The sequence below is a fragment of the Myotis daubentonii genome, chromosome 7 (genome assembly GCF_963259705.1).
Source record: "Myotis daubentonii chromosome 7, mMyoDau2.1, whole genome shotgun sequence".
Taxonomy (NCBI): domain Eukaryota; kingdom Metazoa; phylum Chordata; class Mammalia; order Chiroptera; family Vespertilionidae; genus Myotis; species Myotis daubentonii.
This window is the reverse complement of record NC_081846.1, coordinates 34,355,106-34,369,390: the sequence shown is the minus strand read 5'-3', so window position 1 is coordinate 34,369,390 and position 14,285 is coordinate 34,355,106. Positions and strand designations below refer to the sequence as shown.

Genomic DNA, 14,285 nt, shown 5'->3' with positions numbered 1-14,285 from the left:
AGAATGAGTGCTCGGACGGCGAGGACGTACATTGTCATGTCTCATTTCGAGTGGTTTCATCTCACTAATACAAACCCACTCTTAGTGACAATTCCGGCCGCTTATATTAAATTCATTCCGTTCAATGGAATCCCGGCTGAAGAAATTCCTGATGACACCCACGTGAAAAGCGTGTTCCTTAGTTGGACAGACACGCGGGGATCCAAGGAATTCCAGCCCCAGACCCCCCCATGGTGAAAAATCAAAGTCCCACCACCCCTGTGGCCAGAAAGAAAGAAGCGTGCTGTTTCCCAGCGTGACATTCCAGGGCCTGGCTGTTTAATAAAGTTTTGTGATTGGGCTCACAGGGATTTAAACAGTTTTCCGTGTTTAACGGTTAGCTGTGGAAAGGTCCACTATAATAGTATTTTAGCACCATGAACCTGTCGAAACCAACCTTCCCAATTATTCCCAACGACATTAATAACACCGGATATTACACTAATTGCGTCCAGTTTCTATGCAGACGAGGCCCCGTGGGGCTAATTTCGCCTCTTCAGGGGCAAGCAACTCAGCCATCAGCCTGGTTTCACAAGGAAGCCCTCCTCATTACACGAGGCCGGGCTGTCAAACTTTTTTTTTTTTTAAAGGTTAATGGGCCAATCAGTCATCCATTATTTTTGCGGAATCCTTGCAAAGGGTTAAAGGGCTCAAAGCAGCTGCAACTGTTCCACATTTGGAAGTTGTTTTCAACAGGAGGCGCCTGACAAGGATGCATTTTGGGGGAGCGGTGAGAGCGGAGAAGAGACGGACAGATGCCTCCGCCTGTCTTCAGGGAAGAGGAGGACTGCCTGGTGCTTTAGCCAAGGCCACGAGGATCCAGACCTTGTGCCAAACTGGTGCAGGATGGCTCACCAGCGTTGGCGAGAGGCAGGCGTGACGTGTGCAGTGACACTGCGGTAGACTCTGGTCTCTTCTGAATTTAGGACTCGGTGTGCCTGCAGGGGCCCGCGGTCCAAGGGCTTCCCTGACCCCAGTCCCAGGCTCCCTACACACCGGCCACCCAAACGCTGACGCCCGTTTCTATCCACACGGCTAAGCGTTCTTCCTGACATATGTGAGATTGAACACAGGATGAAAATGCGTCACCTAAACCATGTGACAGGACTGCATTCAGCGTAGAGGATGGACGAGTCCACGGCAGAGGTGGCTGACAGGCGCCAGACTCCCAGAGGCTTCTGGGGGTCACCTTTTAGAAATGATCTTAGGATATGGCAGCCGAGCCGCAGGGGAAGAGCTGCCCTCTGTTGTCACAGAGTCAGGGCACCTGTTTTGGGAGACACGACAGTGCCCGGATGGATATGTTAACAGCAAGGCGAGGTTGTTTTGTTCTCATTAACAAGTGAGGGTTAGCATTGGGTTTCTCCCAGTTTCTGCCCGCATCTCCATGTCAACATTTTCTTCACGTCCTTGAGGGCTCCCACCTTTGGGGTCCGCTCTTCTGCACACACTTGGTTCTCCTGCCATCCCCTAGCTGGGCCCTGCAAACAGGCCACCCTGCCCTCCTCACACCAGCTTATCTGCCAGAAGCCGCAGGTGGGCTGGGATGATGAAGGTGTGTTTTCCTCACTTTCTTTGGCTGGGAAAGACATTCAGACCTGATCCCAGGGAGCCTGATGCAGCCGCAGAATCCTTCTTAACCCCATTCTCCAGGTAACCACCACCACTGAGATGGAAGGTATCTGCTAGGTCTAGCACAATAATGTAGGCCCTATGAGATGACGCGGGGCTACATCCACAGCCCCGGGCTTTTATGCTAATTTTTTTTAGCCATACATTTTGTAAAATACTTCAGTATTTCTTCTTTCAAAGCATGTAATACATAGGCATGTGGTTTAGATATTTTACTCAGTGATGATGAAAACCACACGCATTTACGATGTCAGCCGGAATCCACCATAATGTAAAAAGTCAGGTTTTATTCATGTTCAATTTTCCTTTCATTTTTGTAGGAAAAGATAAACGTGAAGGAAACCTGAAGAATATGGTTCAAGATTGTGAAGAAAAAACACACACCCAACAACACAATATAAAAACACTCCCTCCTCCCACTTGAGAAGTTATTTATTTTACACAAACAGAAAAAAATACATTTTCTGGTCATTATGAAGACGTGCAGTTCATGGCTCTCAGGTACATACTTCTGCAAGCTGTGGCTTTGGGAGCTGGGTCAGCTGAGCCTGAGTCCAGCAGAGGGTTCACGCTGTGCTTCATGTAGGACAAGAGCAGGATGAATGCCAGTCCCCAGAGGCAGGCCACGAAGTTAGGAACGTCTGCTGCAAATGTCATCACAGGAAGACTCTCCGGAAACACAAAGGAGGCCTGTCTCTCCCTAACACAGGGGAAGAGCTGGGGTAGCAGCCTGGGCACCACGCGGCAAGAAACTCCATCCTATTCGATTTGGCTTCCAGAACGGTTGGGTGCCACACCTTTCCTCCATGAAGGAGGGTGCCTAAAACAAACCTCCTGAAAAAGTAAGTTATCGGGTGCCCACTGAGAACATTCAGGACGTGGAAGACAGAGGTGTGAGGGCCAGGCTTTCGGGTTAGGAAGATCTGCTAGAGGCAGCTGCCTTACTCTATCCAGTCACGGAGCAGGGCTCTGTGTCTGTGCTCACTCCAGCTCCCATTCGTCACTTTTCAGAGGCAGGCGTGGGCTCGGCATGCTGCGAGGCCTAGGGCTTCGTCCTCTGCTCAGAGCCCAACGTGGGAATCAGACGTGGCCCTGCAGGTGTCCATCTGCCCCAGGTGCTGCTCCAAGCTCCGAGGATCAATATCATCCTCTTAACACATTTTGTACCGCATAGAAATCTCTAAGACATACGCCAGGGACGGCACGTTTTTGGGCAAACTGCATGTTATTTAAATCATCATAACTACAGATCATAATGCACTTTAGGTGTTGTTTTTCAATACTTATAACATTTTTATTTACAAAAACAATTAAACAATTAAAGTTCCTAGTACTTTTTTAACGTATGGTACTGCGTAAAACATTTTCTAAAAGCGCCAGGAACTCGAAGACGAAGACTATTTGAATGACCAAAATACAATGTAACTGCAATGCTTTATGGGTTCGTGCAATTATATAGTTTTTCGTAGATTGACCTGCACGGTTTCCACCAATGAGATCGCTTCATTCGATGTGGACAAGACAGTGTGTTGACATCTAAGGTCCATAACAGATGGCGAGTGAAACACAAGAAAGCTCGTAAGCGGTACGAAAGGTGTTAAAAGTCGAGGGCTGGGTAAACAAGCATACTTCTTCCCCCAAAAGTCAACTCTGGAGTCATTTCTCATGACAGGGTTTCCCAAGTCTGACTTTGTCTGCATGAGGTCTTGATCCTTGCTGTTCACATGGACCAGGGCTTGCCTTGGCCAGTTCTGCCCTGGACGGACACACTCACCAGGCTTAAAACATGGCCACAGATACGGTGTGTTCTTGGAGTTGTTTTCCTATCAATCAAGTCTTTATAACGATTTTGTAAGGACCTCCGTGGTCACTGCCACCTGTGCCAGCTCTGGTAGGGGCTCTCTCTGCAGGCTCAACTCAGCTTCTTCAGTTATGCTTCCAGGTAGGTTTCAGTGTTTCCTTTTTAGAGAAAGAACCCCGAGCAGGGGAAGGTGAGACCCAGTAACCACCCAAATGCAGAGCGGGGATCCATCCAGGCCTGTGTTAGTCCAGAGCCAATGGCCACCTCTGACGATTCTGTTCAGGACAGTAAATGGAGCTGGGAAGGATAGATTTAAAAGTCCGGGGGGAAAGAGCTCACTTTTAAATCCCTCTCTTACTACTTTAGGACATTTTGTGTTGAATTTGCTTCCTGTTACGTAAATGATGCTTAAATGTTTGAGTGACAGGAATTTGTGGCACTCCCGGCATGAGGTAAGTACTACTAGTGGCCAGCAGGAGGCGCTGTGTCACATGCCTCTGGATAGTGACTCCAGACCCGTCATCACAACCTCTGCTGTAGGCGTCATCTCCCTAGTTTACAGATGGGGACACCGAGGTACAGAGAGTGCACTTCAAGGTGAAGAGATGGAGATGTGAGAACTGGACCAAGACCGCCTGTCTTAGGGGTCTGGGCTCGAAACCCCAAGGCCACTCACAAGCACAAGGTTTGCCAAATTTCTCATCAAGAACCACAGTCTGAAAGAATGAAATGAGTGACTGAAGAGGAACCCTGTCGGGTTGTGGAAGGCAGCCCAACAGGCAGGCGGGGCCTTGGGAAGGCGGCTGGGACACCTGGGTGGGGGCTGGGCTCACACCCTGCAGGCAGTTCCGCATGACAGCTCGACGGTCACCCCCACTCGGCAAGAGCTGCTGTCTGCCTGGTGTCTCAGCCCCAAAGGTGCTCAAGCCTAAACGTGCTCCATGCTTGCGGCTGAGCCCACGGCCGGGTTCGGGTGGCGGCTCTGACCCCCGTGCCTGGCCTGATCCTCATGTTTTCCTGGGGCCCCTGACTGCCTGTCTCCCTGCCTTGTTTTCTCCTTTTGTAAACGTGGAGGATGCACAGGGGTACCTGGAGAGTCAGGGGGCAGGATGCCGGGAAACGATGGCTCCTGCCAGGTGTCACAGCCGTGGAGCCTGTGCTGAGCCCTGCGTCAAAGGCAGCTTCCTTCTCCACGAAGCCCAGGGCACCTGGGCCCTTCGGGACACACCTTCCCTCGCTCTGCATCGGATCTCTGCCTGCCAGCTTCCCCTCTCCACCTGCTCAGACCCAGCGTCCAGTCGGGAGAGGAGCCCAGGCCTCGGTGGGCTTTCCACTCAGGTGTGAGCGCGTGAGCACGGCTGGGATTTGTGGAACTCAACCTGAGCGAGTGAGGTCTCCGAGCTGTGACTGGAGCACTGGGCAGTGGGCAGGCGGTCACCGGCGAGCTGTCTTCTTAAAGGCCTGCACACCTTTGCTCAGGTGAACAGGCACATCTTGGCTACCCAGTGGGGGAAGAGGTGTGGGCACTGACTTGGCATGAAGCCCGCAGCCGTGCCCACCACAGCTGTTCTCCAAAGAATTGATTCTCCATGGCAAGGCCTGTTTGGGACACAGTGTCTGGGGACCCCAGGCCATCTCTGTGGCCACTGTGGTGGCAGGGAGGCACCCAAAACAGAGATTTCAAAGGCCTGTCTCTGGGGCAAGTCCCAGCTCCACAGAAACGGACCTCCCTGGACTGGGCTGAATGGGGACACTTGGGTGTAGGTGTCAACTATAATGTGGGTGGACTGACACCCCAAGAGATGCCCCTATTCCCAGTGCATCTTTCCTGAACCCATTTACGCCTATGACACGCACTGAAGATGCTTTCCTCTGTGAGCTGAGAGTCCATCTGCTCACCCAACTCGCAGCGCTGTTCCTCCGCCCGCCGGTGGCCCCGTAGCCACGCGGGGTGGGGGCAGTGTGCTCACCACCCTCCCACAGGCCTCCCTCCCACGGCTCCTTCTGCACAACGTCCACCCTTCGGCCCAGTTCTCTCGGTTCTTTCGTAGAAAAGCGTTTACCATGGATGCGGGCATTCCTGATGCTGGTCTTGGGAGGCGACTAAGCACTGGGAAACCCCACCATAGACGTGCCTTCCGCCCCGTCACCGGCTCCCGAGATGGAAATGTCAGAGTTGCATCTCGTGGAAGGAACAAAGATTTCACAGCTGAATTTTTACCAAGTCACAAAGATTTAAGAATTAGTGCACTGTAATATATACAAATTATGTTTCCATATTGGTATCAGGGATAATCAGCCCGAATGAACAGAAAAGAGCAAAAGAGAATATATCTCTGTTTGTTTTCTATGCTCGTACATGTATTTCCCTAATTAATTGGGCATCACTTGCTCGAACCCACGCCTGACATCCGCACTCACAATGTGGGGTCTGGGTCCTGAAGGTGGTGATCTGGGCACATGTCCTGCCTCCAGAACCTGCTGCTTGTTCTGCAGAAAGTCGAGTGACCTGCCAACGCCCCACTTCCCAGAACAGCACAACACCTGTGGGCAGGGGACTGTGGAGATAAACAACAGGTAGTCCCAGGGCCAGATCAGCGCGGTCATAAGAGAAAAAGGGCTTCGGATCGGGACCACCAGGTTCCAGTCTCGGTCCTGCCCATCCCCAGGCCAGACCCGTAGGATCTGAGCTGAACTCCCCCGCCTGGAAAGGGGGATGAGGACCACCCCCTCTGGCCCCCGGCTGCACCGAGGACAACGCCCACCAGTGGACAGGCTCCTTGGGCAGGGCCTGGCTCTTAGTGACACTCTGCAGTCACTGGTGTTTCTGGGTACTGAGTGGACCACTTTAAAAAATACTCCATCTGGGGAGGGGTCCATTCGGTGCAACACTCGAGGCCTCGGGTTACAGTAACAGTCAGAATCTCAGGATGTGAATGTCCAGAGAGAATCATTTTATAGACAGAATATGTGATGACATACATCCAGAGACTGGCAATCAGAGCGGCCCTTTGATAATTTATTTTATGCAATTATATGAGTTCCATAACATACTATTAAAGGCCGTATGAAATGAGACAGTGTGCGTGCAGATATTAATCTTAAAAGAAACTCAAACTAAATGAAGAATGATCGTGTCGCTTAATTGAAGGTTCATAAATGTAACTGAACACTGAGCAGATACGAGGAGGCAATGTGAGGGAGGCCTGGCTCTGGGGCATTATTTCCTCCAATAGACCTAGGGTTGCCTTGGAGGCTCTGAGTTTGCAGTGTTACTTGGTATTTATAGATTTTAGAGAGAGGCACGTGTCATGGTACCTCCCCACCCATGGCTTTGGGCAGGCAGAGGGGTGGGTTACCTGATCGATCAAGGCTGAGAAGTTCCCACTTCTGCGAATCGTCACACCTGTCATGAGCTTCAGCCCACCAGTGTCTCCAGGGGCCCCATCAGCAGTCTCAGGGGGAGTGTCTGCCTCCTCCCTGCCCCCCAATTTTATATACAACTCCATGTGAAACCGAATGTCATGACTCATTTTTTAAGGCCGAGAGCCAATAAGCCAATTTGTTGTGGAAAATGCATACACATACAAAAGAAAACATATCTGATAAGGACACAGTGAAGAGAAATGATTTGTACCTTCAGTTGAAAAACTAACATTAAAAAATAGTGAACGAGCATTTTAATACCCTATAAAATACCACAAAAGAAGATACTTGGTCCTGTAGGTGTTGGGACTGTTGCTAAAATGCTATTATTTTTCTCTCTCGTTTTATCTTTCTTGAACGAATGCTTTGAAAGAAGATACCACAGGGGTCAAGCTCCATTGGTACCTTATCGGATGACAATTCCCCCTTGAGGAATGAAAAAAAAAATTATGATTAAAAAATAGGTCTTTAACAAGGCATCATGAGGATGTAGTTTTGTTTTCCAGATTCATTTTTTTTTTCCTGGCCGAGAGCAGGGCTTTCAGCGGCGAGACCGGAGCAATTGTGAAAGGAAGAAAAGAAGGGCAGCGATATAAATCAGCAGAGGTTAATGACTGGGATGTGAAGAGGGGGACTTGTTTACAGAAATACCGTGCAATTTAAAATTTACAAGAGATTTAATGCCACCGCCTGGCAATCGCTAAAATCAACAGCCCAGAAAACAGTGACATTAAGAAAAATATTACAGTTATAATCATCCCCAAATAAGTCAATTAGTGTGAGGGCGCCGGCTCGCGATTACTTGACCCATTTGGCTCGCACTTAAGTGAAAAAAAATGTCCCCCTATTATACCGAGATCGCTGGATTGTGACCTGCTTTGCATCGCACATAATGTACGCCAGCCCCCTGCGCGCGGGCTTGGGCTGAGGGTGGAGGGGGTCCCTGGCTTGGCATCAGAATAATTCTGACCCTTGACATTTCTAATCATAAAAAAAGGCAATTTATAATTGTGTTGTTCAAATGAAGGTGGGGAGGGAAATTCAATCTGCTATTATACAAAAGCAATGACGGCTGTCTTCGCGGAAAAAAGCAACGCAAGTCAATTTGTGAACTTTGGCACCGGACGACCTTTAGAAACACAACAATATTCCGAATTTACAAGCAGTAGCAGCCCATGCAAATGACCCGGGCCGGGCCTCCGGATCAGAGCTGCGCGGAGCATTACAGAGAATGCGTCCGCAAAACAAATTAAGACTGTTGCTTAAATGTCACGGCGCACTATTGTGTTTGGCTACAGATCATTACACCTGATACTAACACTTTTAAAAACTGTAATAACTTGGGAAATATTACGTTGAGTGCCCACATGTATAAAGCAAAAGAAAAAAGAGGAGGAAATAGGTTTCTGAAGTAATTTAAACATCACCACTCTATGACTGAAGGGAAAGGTCAGGATTTAAGTAAGCTGAAAGGAACATGAATGGCAAAATAAAACACACAAACAAAAAGATGGAAAGACCACAGGAATGAGTCTGCAAACACAATAAGGGTGCATGCGGCTTCGGGCTGCATTTCCATGTCTGGGGGAGGGGGGGAGGGTGGGCGCTGGCGTTACCTTCAGTGTTGGTGCTGCTGCTGCTGTATATATTTCGCAGGCTACCAACACGGTTTAGTTTCCATGCTTTGCGTTTGGCTGCATCCAGAGAGCAGAAAGGGGAGAGGGGGAGAAAGACAGAAAACAAAAAGGAGAAGAAATCAAATGAAAAGGGGAGAAAAGAAATGTCAAAGTAGCACGTGACATCACGCCCATCTGTTCCCGGAGGGGCGGTGGGTGCTGGTGGGTCCCCGCTGGTCCCTTCCCCCCACCCCACCCCCACCCCCCACTGCCGGCCTGTAGCACAGGGAACCTGGGCAGGACAGAGGCGTGCCTGCCAGTGTCATTAGGTTTGCACAGAATCAAACAGACGCCCAGGCAAGGAGGCCAGGCACCCTGGTTTTACACGTGGCTACTTCCAACCGTGCCAAGCTGGCCTTTTCCTTGGGGACTGGTGGCATCTTTCGAAGGAGCTATGATGCCAGCAGCCATGAGCCCTCTGATTTGGCAAAACCTGGCAGCATGTCAAACTAGAGCTCCTGGTGATGGGCAGTTCCTGTGTGTGCGGACGGAGGTCTTAACACTCAGCTGATAAAAGATGAAGCCACGCCCCCCCCCCCCCCCCCCCCGCCTCCCCGACCAGACATATGAGCACATTTGGATCTGGACAGTAATCACGTCAGCAAAACCCTGCTGCCACCTGGCTGCCGCTGAAGGGTGGAGGCCCCTTCTTACGGGGCCGCCGGGGGCTCTGGATGGAGCTCCCAGGACCCCCAAGAGCACACGTGCCTCCTTAAGTGCTCAGCTCACTGGAGGAAACATCAGAAAGAGAAAGCAAATACCAAGTTACCCAGAGAGGAAGCATGTGACCCACGGAGGAACCCTGGGTTGGGAAGTCAAAGGCAGAACCAATCTAACACGGGCGGACCGCACACCTGACACTGTGCAGTGACTGGTTGGGGTGAGAGGGACCCCGATGCTCCTCTGGGGAGACAGTCTCAGTTCATCAGCCCCCCCCTCCCCCCGCCGGACTCAGGACGTGAGACCCGTGAAGGACCCTAACCAGACCACCTGTCTCTCTCCATGTCCACAGCTGGGAAGAGAAACTGGTCAGCCCTCCCATGAGGCTGTTTGGATGACCGTGCACACCTGCGGAGGAAGGTGCCTGCATTTGCACAGGAGTCTTGACGCTCACAGCACAGAAACGAGGCCTGCACTGGGCAGGGGACAGCTCTCTCACGCCCACCGCTCCTCACTTAGGACGGGTTGGCTGCTCCTGCCTGCGGTGGGATTTACCTCAGAGTGTGGTGTAGGCTCCGGTGTGCCCAGTTCAATGACCTGGGGGCGGACTGGGTCTCCAGGACCAGTTCTGCTGCGGAAGCGAACCCCCAGTGCCTGGGTGCGTATTGGGTTTCTTTAAGTGACTATACAAAATACATGCACAAAATGTGGACATTCAAGGAAGCAGATGCAATTCTGAAGCAGCACAGTTCTGTGTATTCAGAGGCAAATTTTATATACTGGTGAGAAAAAGAACTAGCTGTCATTTACTAGTCACCTGATTGAAAGAGAAACAGTTAAATTTTAACTAAACACCTAAGAATGACTTGGTTGCTTCAAAACAAGAAATAATAAGAAATGCAATCTCAAAATGAGTAGGCGTCTACAGTGTATGGGTGTAAATTTAATTTTTTCATGGGAGGAGATGTCTCCCTCATCTTACATCCTCAAGGTATCGATAAGGTACCCGTCCCAGCGAACAGCACACCTGGGAAAGGGCCTTCAGGTACCCACCAGTACAAACATGCCTACAAGGAACCGAACGAGTCAGTTTTCAAATGCTTCCTTTAGAGACGTTCAGCGGAGGGTTACCAGGTTCCTCAGGGTAACGGACACTTTTGCTGTGCCCTTAATTATTTCAATAGCTGAAGTCCTGGCGTCTTGGCCCATAATTCACAAGTTCCAGAAAGTAGCAGTCAGAGAGCCCTGCTCCTCATGGAAAACTAGCCTCTGTCGGCAACATTTACATATAAATAGGCACAGTGTGGTCAGGGCGAGGGCGGGGGAAGCGCCATGGAAAACCCTCTCTGGCCCGCGCTATGCCTTGCATTTTTCATGCCCTGGTCTCCCATTACTGTATGGAAGTATAAGCAGGAAGTGAACTCGCAGCCTGGTTTTCTATTAACCTATTGATGAAATAATCAATTTTAATGTGCAGAATGCCATGCCTTTTTCTTCTCCTAAAACAAATGGACTTTTCCTGGCTGATGCCAAGGTCCTGATACGAGCATTCGTCTCCCGGGGCACTGATTGCTCCAAGTCCACTGGGTTAGAAGCTTCAACACGAAAATACAATCGTATGATCATCGATAAAACCTCAGGCTGTGTGCGACGCGGCTGCCCGGATTCACCTCTAAGGGAAACGGAGGCATCGCACCAAAGGGACTCGGGAATGCTCAACCTGAGGCTGCCGGCTGGATACCGGTCCCGCCTGGCCACCACACACCTGAGCCACGTTCGGGGGTGCCCCCTGGCTCGCAGGCCTCTGAAATAGGCAGCGATTCTCGAGGACTTCACGTAGACGAGCTCAAAAAACTACATTTTCTGGGTAATCTTTGTTTTAAGAAATTCTTTTTTTTTTTTGGGAAAAAATATTACAGGAATATAGTTTCTTCCATTTAAATGTAGGCTGACTTATTTTGACTTTTGTCACTAATGTTATTTGTTTTTCACAAAAACTATTATTTTAAAACCAGAATTTCATCTCTTATTGGGCAAAGGCAGCAGAGCCTCTCAACGGCCGTCCAGCCTGAGCGGGAGCGACGTTCTGAAGGAGAAAGGCTGGTGAGAGGCCAAGTCACAGGCCCTCTCCGCGCGGCGTCGGTGTCTGGTGGACAGAATGAGGAGTGGCGCGATCGCTCACCTCGTAATTGCTCCCAGTCACGGCCTTCTCAGAGGAGACAGGGCGAGGAAAACTCACAAATCACGGCTGTGCTGAGTAGGAGTTGCTGGAATCACTTAGCGTTAACGTCTCGCAATTATTACATGTGGCTGAATTTGGTGGAAGCAACAGCTTTTCCTGAGAGCTCATGCGATGATCACGAGTGAATTAAAACTTTATTTTAAAGGAGAATTTCTATTTTGTTTCTCTAAACAAAATATTGTTTTCCTCTTTACAGCATCTGAGTGCCTGAGGACTACTCACAGACAGATCTCCAAGACGAGACTCTTCCGACCAGCGCTTAATAAATGGACTAAAAAGAGTCCTTAGTCTGCCGGCACGCTCCAATGACCAGGGTTTTATTCTCAACTCTTCCTCCCGCACCGCACCAGGAGACCAGGGCTTACACTAATGCCACCTCTGGTCTCCTTCCGCTGGAGCTCTTTGTTGACTGAGTGTTCCTCAGTTGGCTGGTGAAAAGACAACACAGCCAGGAGGGTGCATGTCCGAACCCTGTGCACCCCACTTATGTCCGAGGCTGAGGGCCAACTGGGCTGGCAAGGTGAGGCTCTGCAGACCCCAGAGTCAATTTTGAGAACGAACAGGGTCTTTTTGTGTGCCACTCACTCCTAACATGTCTCAGAACAAAACAAATACCCCCTCCATCCATTCAAGAGGGTGCACATCTGTGCCTCTCAGAGAAGCCATGTGGTAACCTGGTCAGACAGCACGACCCTGTCCACTTCGGACGTGTGGCTATTTGTTTTAAGGATGCCGTCGGTATAAGGCTGCCTGTGCAGCAGAGGAGGTCTGTGCTCCCGGGAGCAGTTCACACTGACGCTGGCCCCAGGTCGCCCAGTGGGAAACGCCCCCTCCCTCCCCCAGGACAGGCACAGGCAGGAGCAGATTCCGCTGTGGTTTCCCGACTCTTCCAGTTTAGTGCTCCCGTATCGCCGTGATCTTTGTCCGTGCGATTTCAATGCGAGGTTAGAGATCGGGGATTTCTTTGTGCTGGCCTCATGGACGTTCGTTTGCTCGACCAGACTGTGCACACATTCTGTTCTCCTCTGAAAAGGCCGTGGTGTTTTTCCTAAGACGCAGCCCTGAAGATTCACACAGGATGTGAACTCGCTGCTTTCGCTGTGAAGGGGCTTCCCAGAGGCGGCCACACAGAGAAGTCGTTGTGTGGAAACATCCATTAAAAGGGCTTTGAGAGGATTAAACAAAGCCCGAGGCCACGCCAATCTAGGACGTGTGTTCAGGAAGCAGCCTAACTTGGTCGTTGGCAGGTTCCAGCAAGACCAGGGTCCTTTTCGCAATCCGGGGCCCAAGAAGGCAGGATGAGTATCTGACGAAGTAAAACTCCGAAGTAAGTAAGCAACTCTTCATGATAAACTTTTGATTCAGTTTCTAGTAACTCATAATGGCTTCCTTTACAGCAAATACAATTTACACGTCGGTGGCTTCGTTTAAAGCTCTTGGATTTGCAAACTGCCAGGGCTTCTACAGAGTGGGCTAATGCAGACACTTACAGCAAATGCCATTAACCCTGGGAAACAGTGAAAATAAAAACTAAGTAAAAACTCCAGGATACGCCATAAAACCAGAAGTTCCAATTAGGTAGAGAGCAGTTTTCCTCTCGGCCTGGAAACACACTGAGCGCCGGTTGTGGGTTCAGGTGCACCCAGGTTAATTGGGTATTTGGTCCAGCACCAAGAATGTCCACCTTTCACCAGGGCTAAAAGGAGAGGCGACTGCCGGGGGACATGCCCTTTACGATAAACCTGCCATGTTCTCAGGTGGAGATCAGAAACACATCCCCAAGTCATGGAAACTTCTCTCCTTGTCTTCACGGAGTAGCTGTTCATTTGGAGAAGGGAGAACTGTTTTTTGGGGGGGTGGGTTTACAGTCAAGGGCATGTGTATTGGTTGTGGGCACATCCCCAGTGCCGGGTGTGCAGGAGGCAGCTGATCGATGTTTCTAACTCTCTCTCTCTCTCCCTTCCTCTCTGTAAAAAATCAATAAAATATATTAAAAAAAAAAAAAGAAGTTGAAATTGGGGCTCCTTGGCCTCGGGGTTGATTCTGTTCCGAGTGTAGGATGAGGTTAGAACAGGAACTGGCCATGACGTGGCAGCACCAGAAATACTGTGCTTTCGTGTTTTAGGCCTCGCTCCTCAGTGAACACTGTCACATCCCCCTAATCATTGCGTGGTTGTCCTTCAAAATAGAAACGAACGGCAGACCGAATTCTCACTCAGAAAACGCGAGGCTAGCTGTGTTCTCGCTGCAGGCCCGGCACGCGGGTGCGCCCCCGCCGCCGCACCACAGGATCCCGAGACAGGAATGAGTGATAATGGGAAACATTCGTCTCTTCTTCTTTTTTCTTTCTTCTCTTATGTCTTCTCAATTTCCTCCAATAGAGTATATTGCAGGCTTTTGTAGGATTTTTTTTTAAAAAACACAAAATCTTTCTCGACAATTTCAGGAAAAAAATAGGTTTTTAATAAAACTTCAAATTGTGCTATCATATTTCAAAGGCGATGGCCAGTTAAGGCAACTAATCAAAGGCACAATTACTCTGCGACGGCCGCTCGCGCTCCGTGCAGGGCTGTAATTGAGGGGCTGTGATCACTGGACCACCAGCCGCAGCCACGCAGACAGTACGTTTCATCTGCCCTCCCTGTGGCTGACTTCCTCCCACCGCCCCGCGAAATGACACATTTCAGGGTTAGTCAGTCAATCACGTCCCCTTTCCCTCTGGCCATCTGAATCTGAGAAGACTACCGAAAACATCTTCCAGAAAGTACTGTTTAACCTTTTGCATTTAGGGAGGACTTGACCGGAAATT

The 14,285-nt window shown here is 50.0% G+C and overlaps 1 protein-coding gene across 9 annotated transcripts in view; it reads right to left on the bottom strand.

Annotated features, from left to right (window-relative positions):
• The window catches only part of AGAP1 (ArfGAP with GTPase domain, ankyrin repeat and PH domain 1), a 409,239-nt gene that overhangs the window by 54,665 nt on the left and 340,289 nt on the right, over positions 1-14,285 (bottom strand). For 6 of the 9 annotated variants that reach the window (XM_059703631.1, XM_059703632.1, XM_059703630.1 and 3 more), the window contains one exon: positions 8,515-8,592. The exons of the other annotated variants lie outside the window; for them this stretch is intronic. In XM_059703631.1, coding sequence (XP_059559614.1) covers positions 8,515-8,592 — 78 coding nt within the window. The remainder of the gene's footprint in view (positions 1-8,514; positions 8,593-14,285) is intronic. 9 annotated transcript variants of the gene reach the window in all.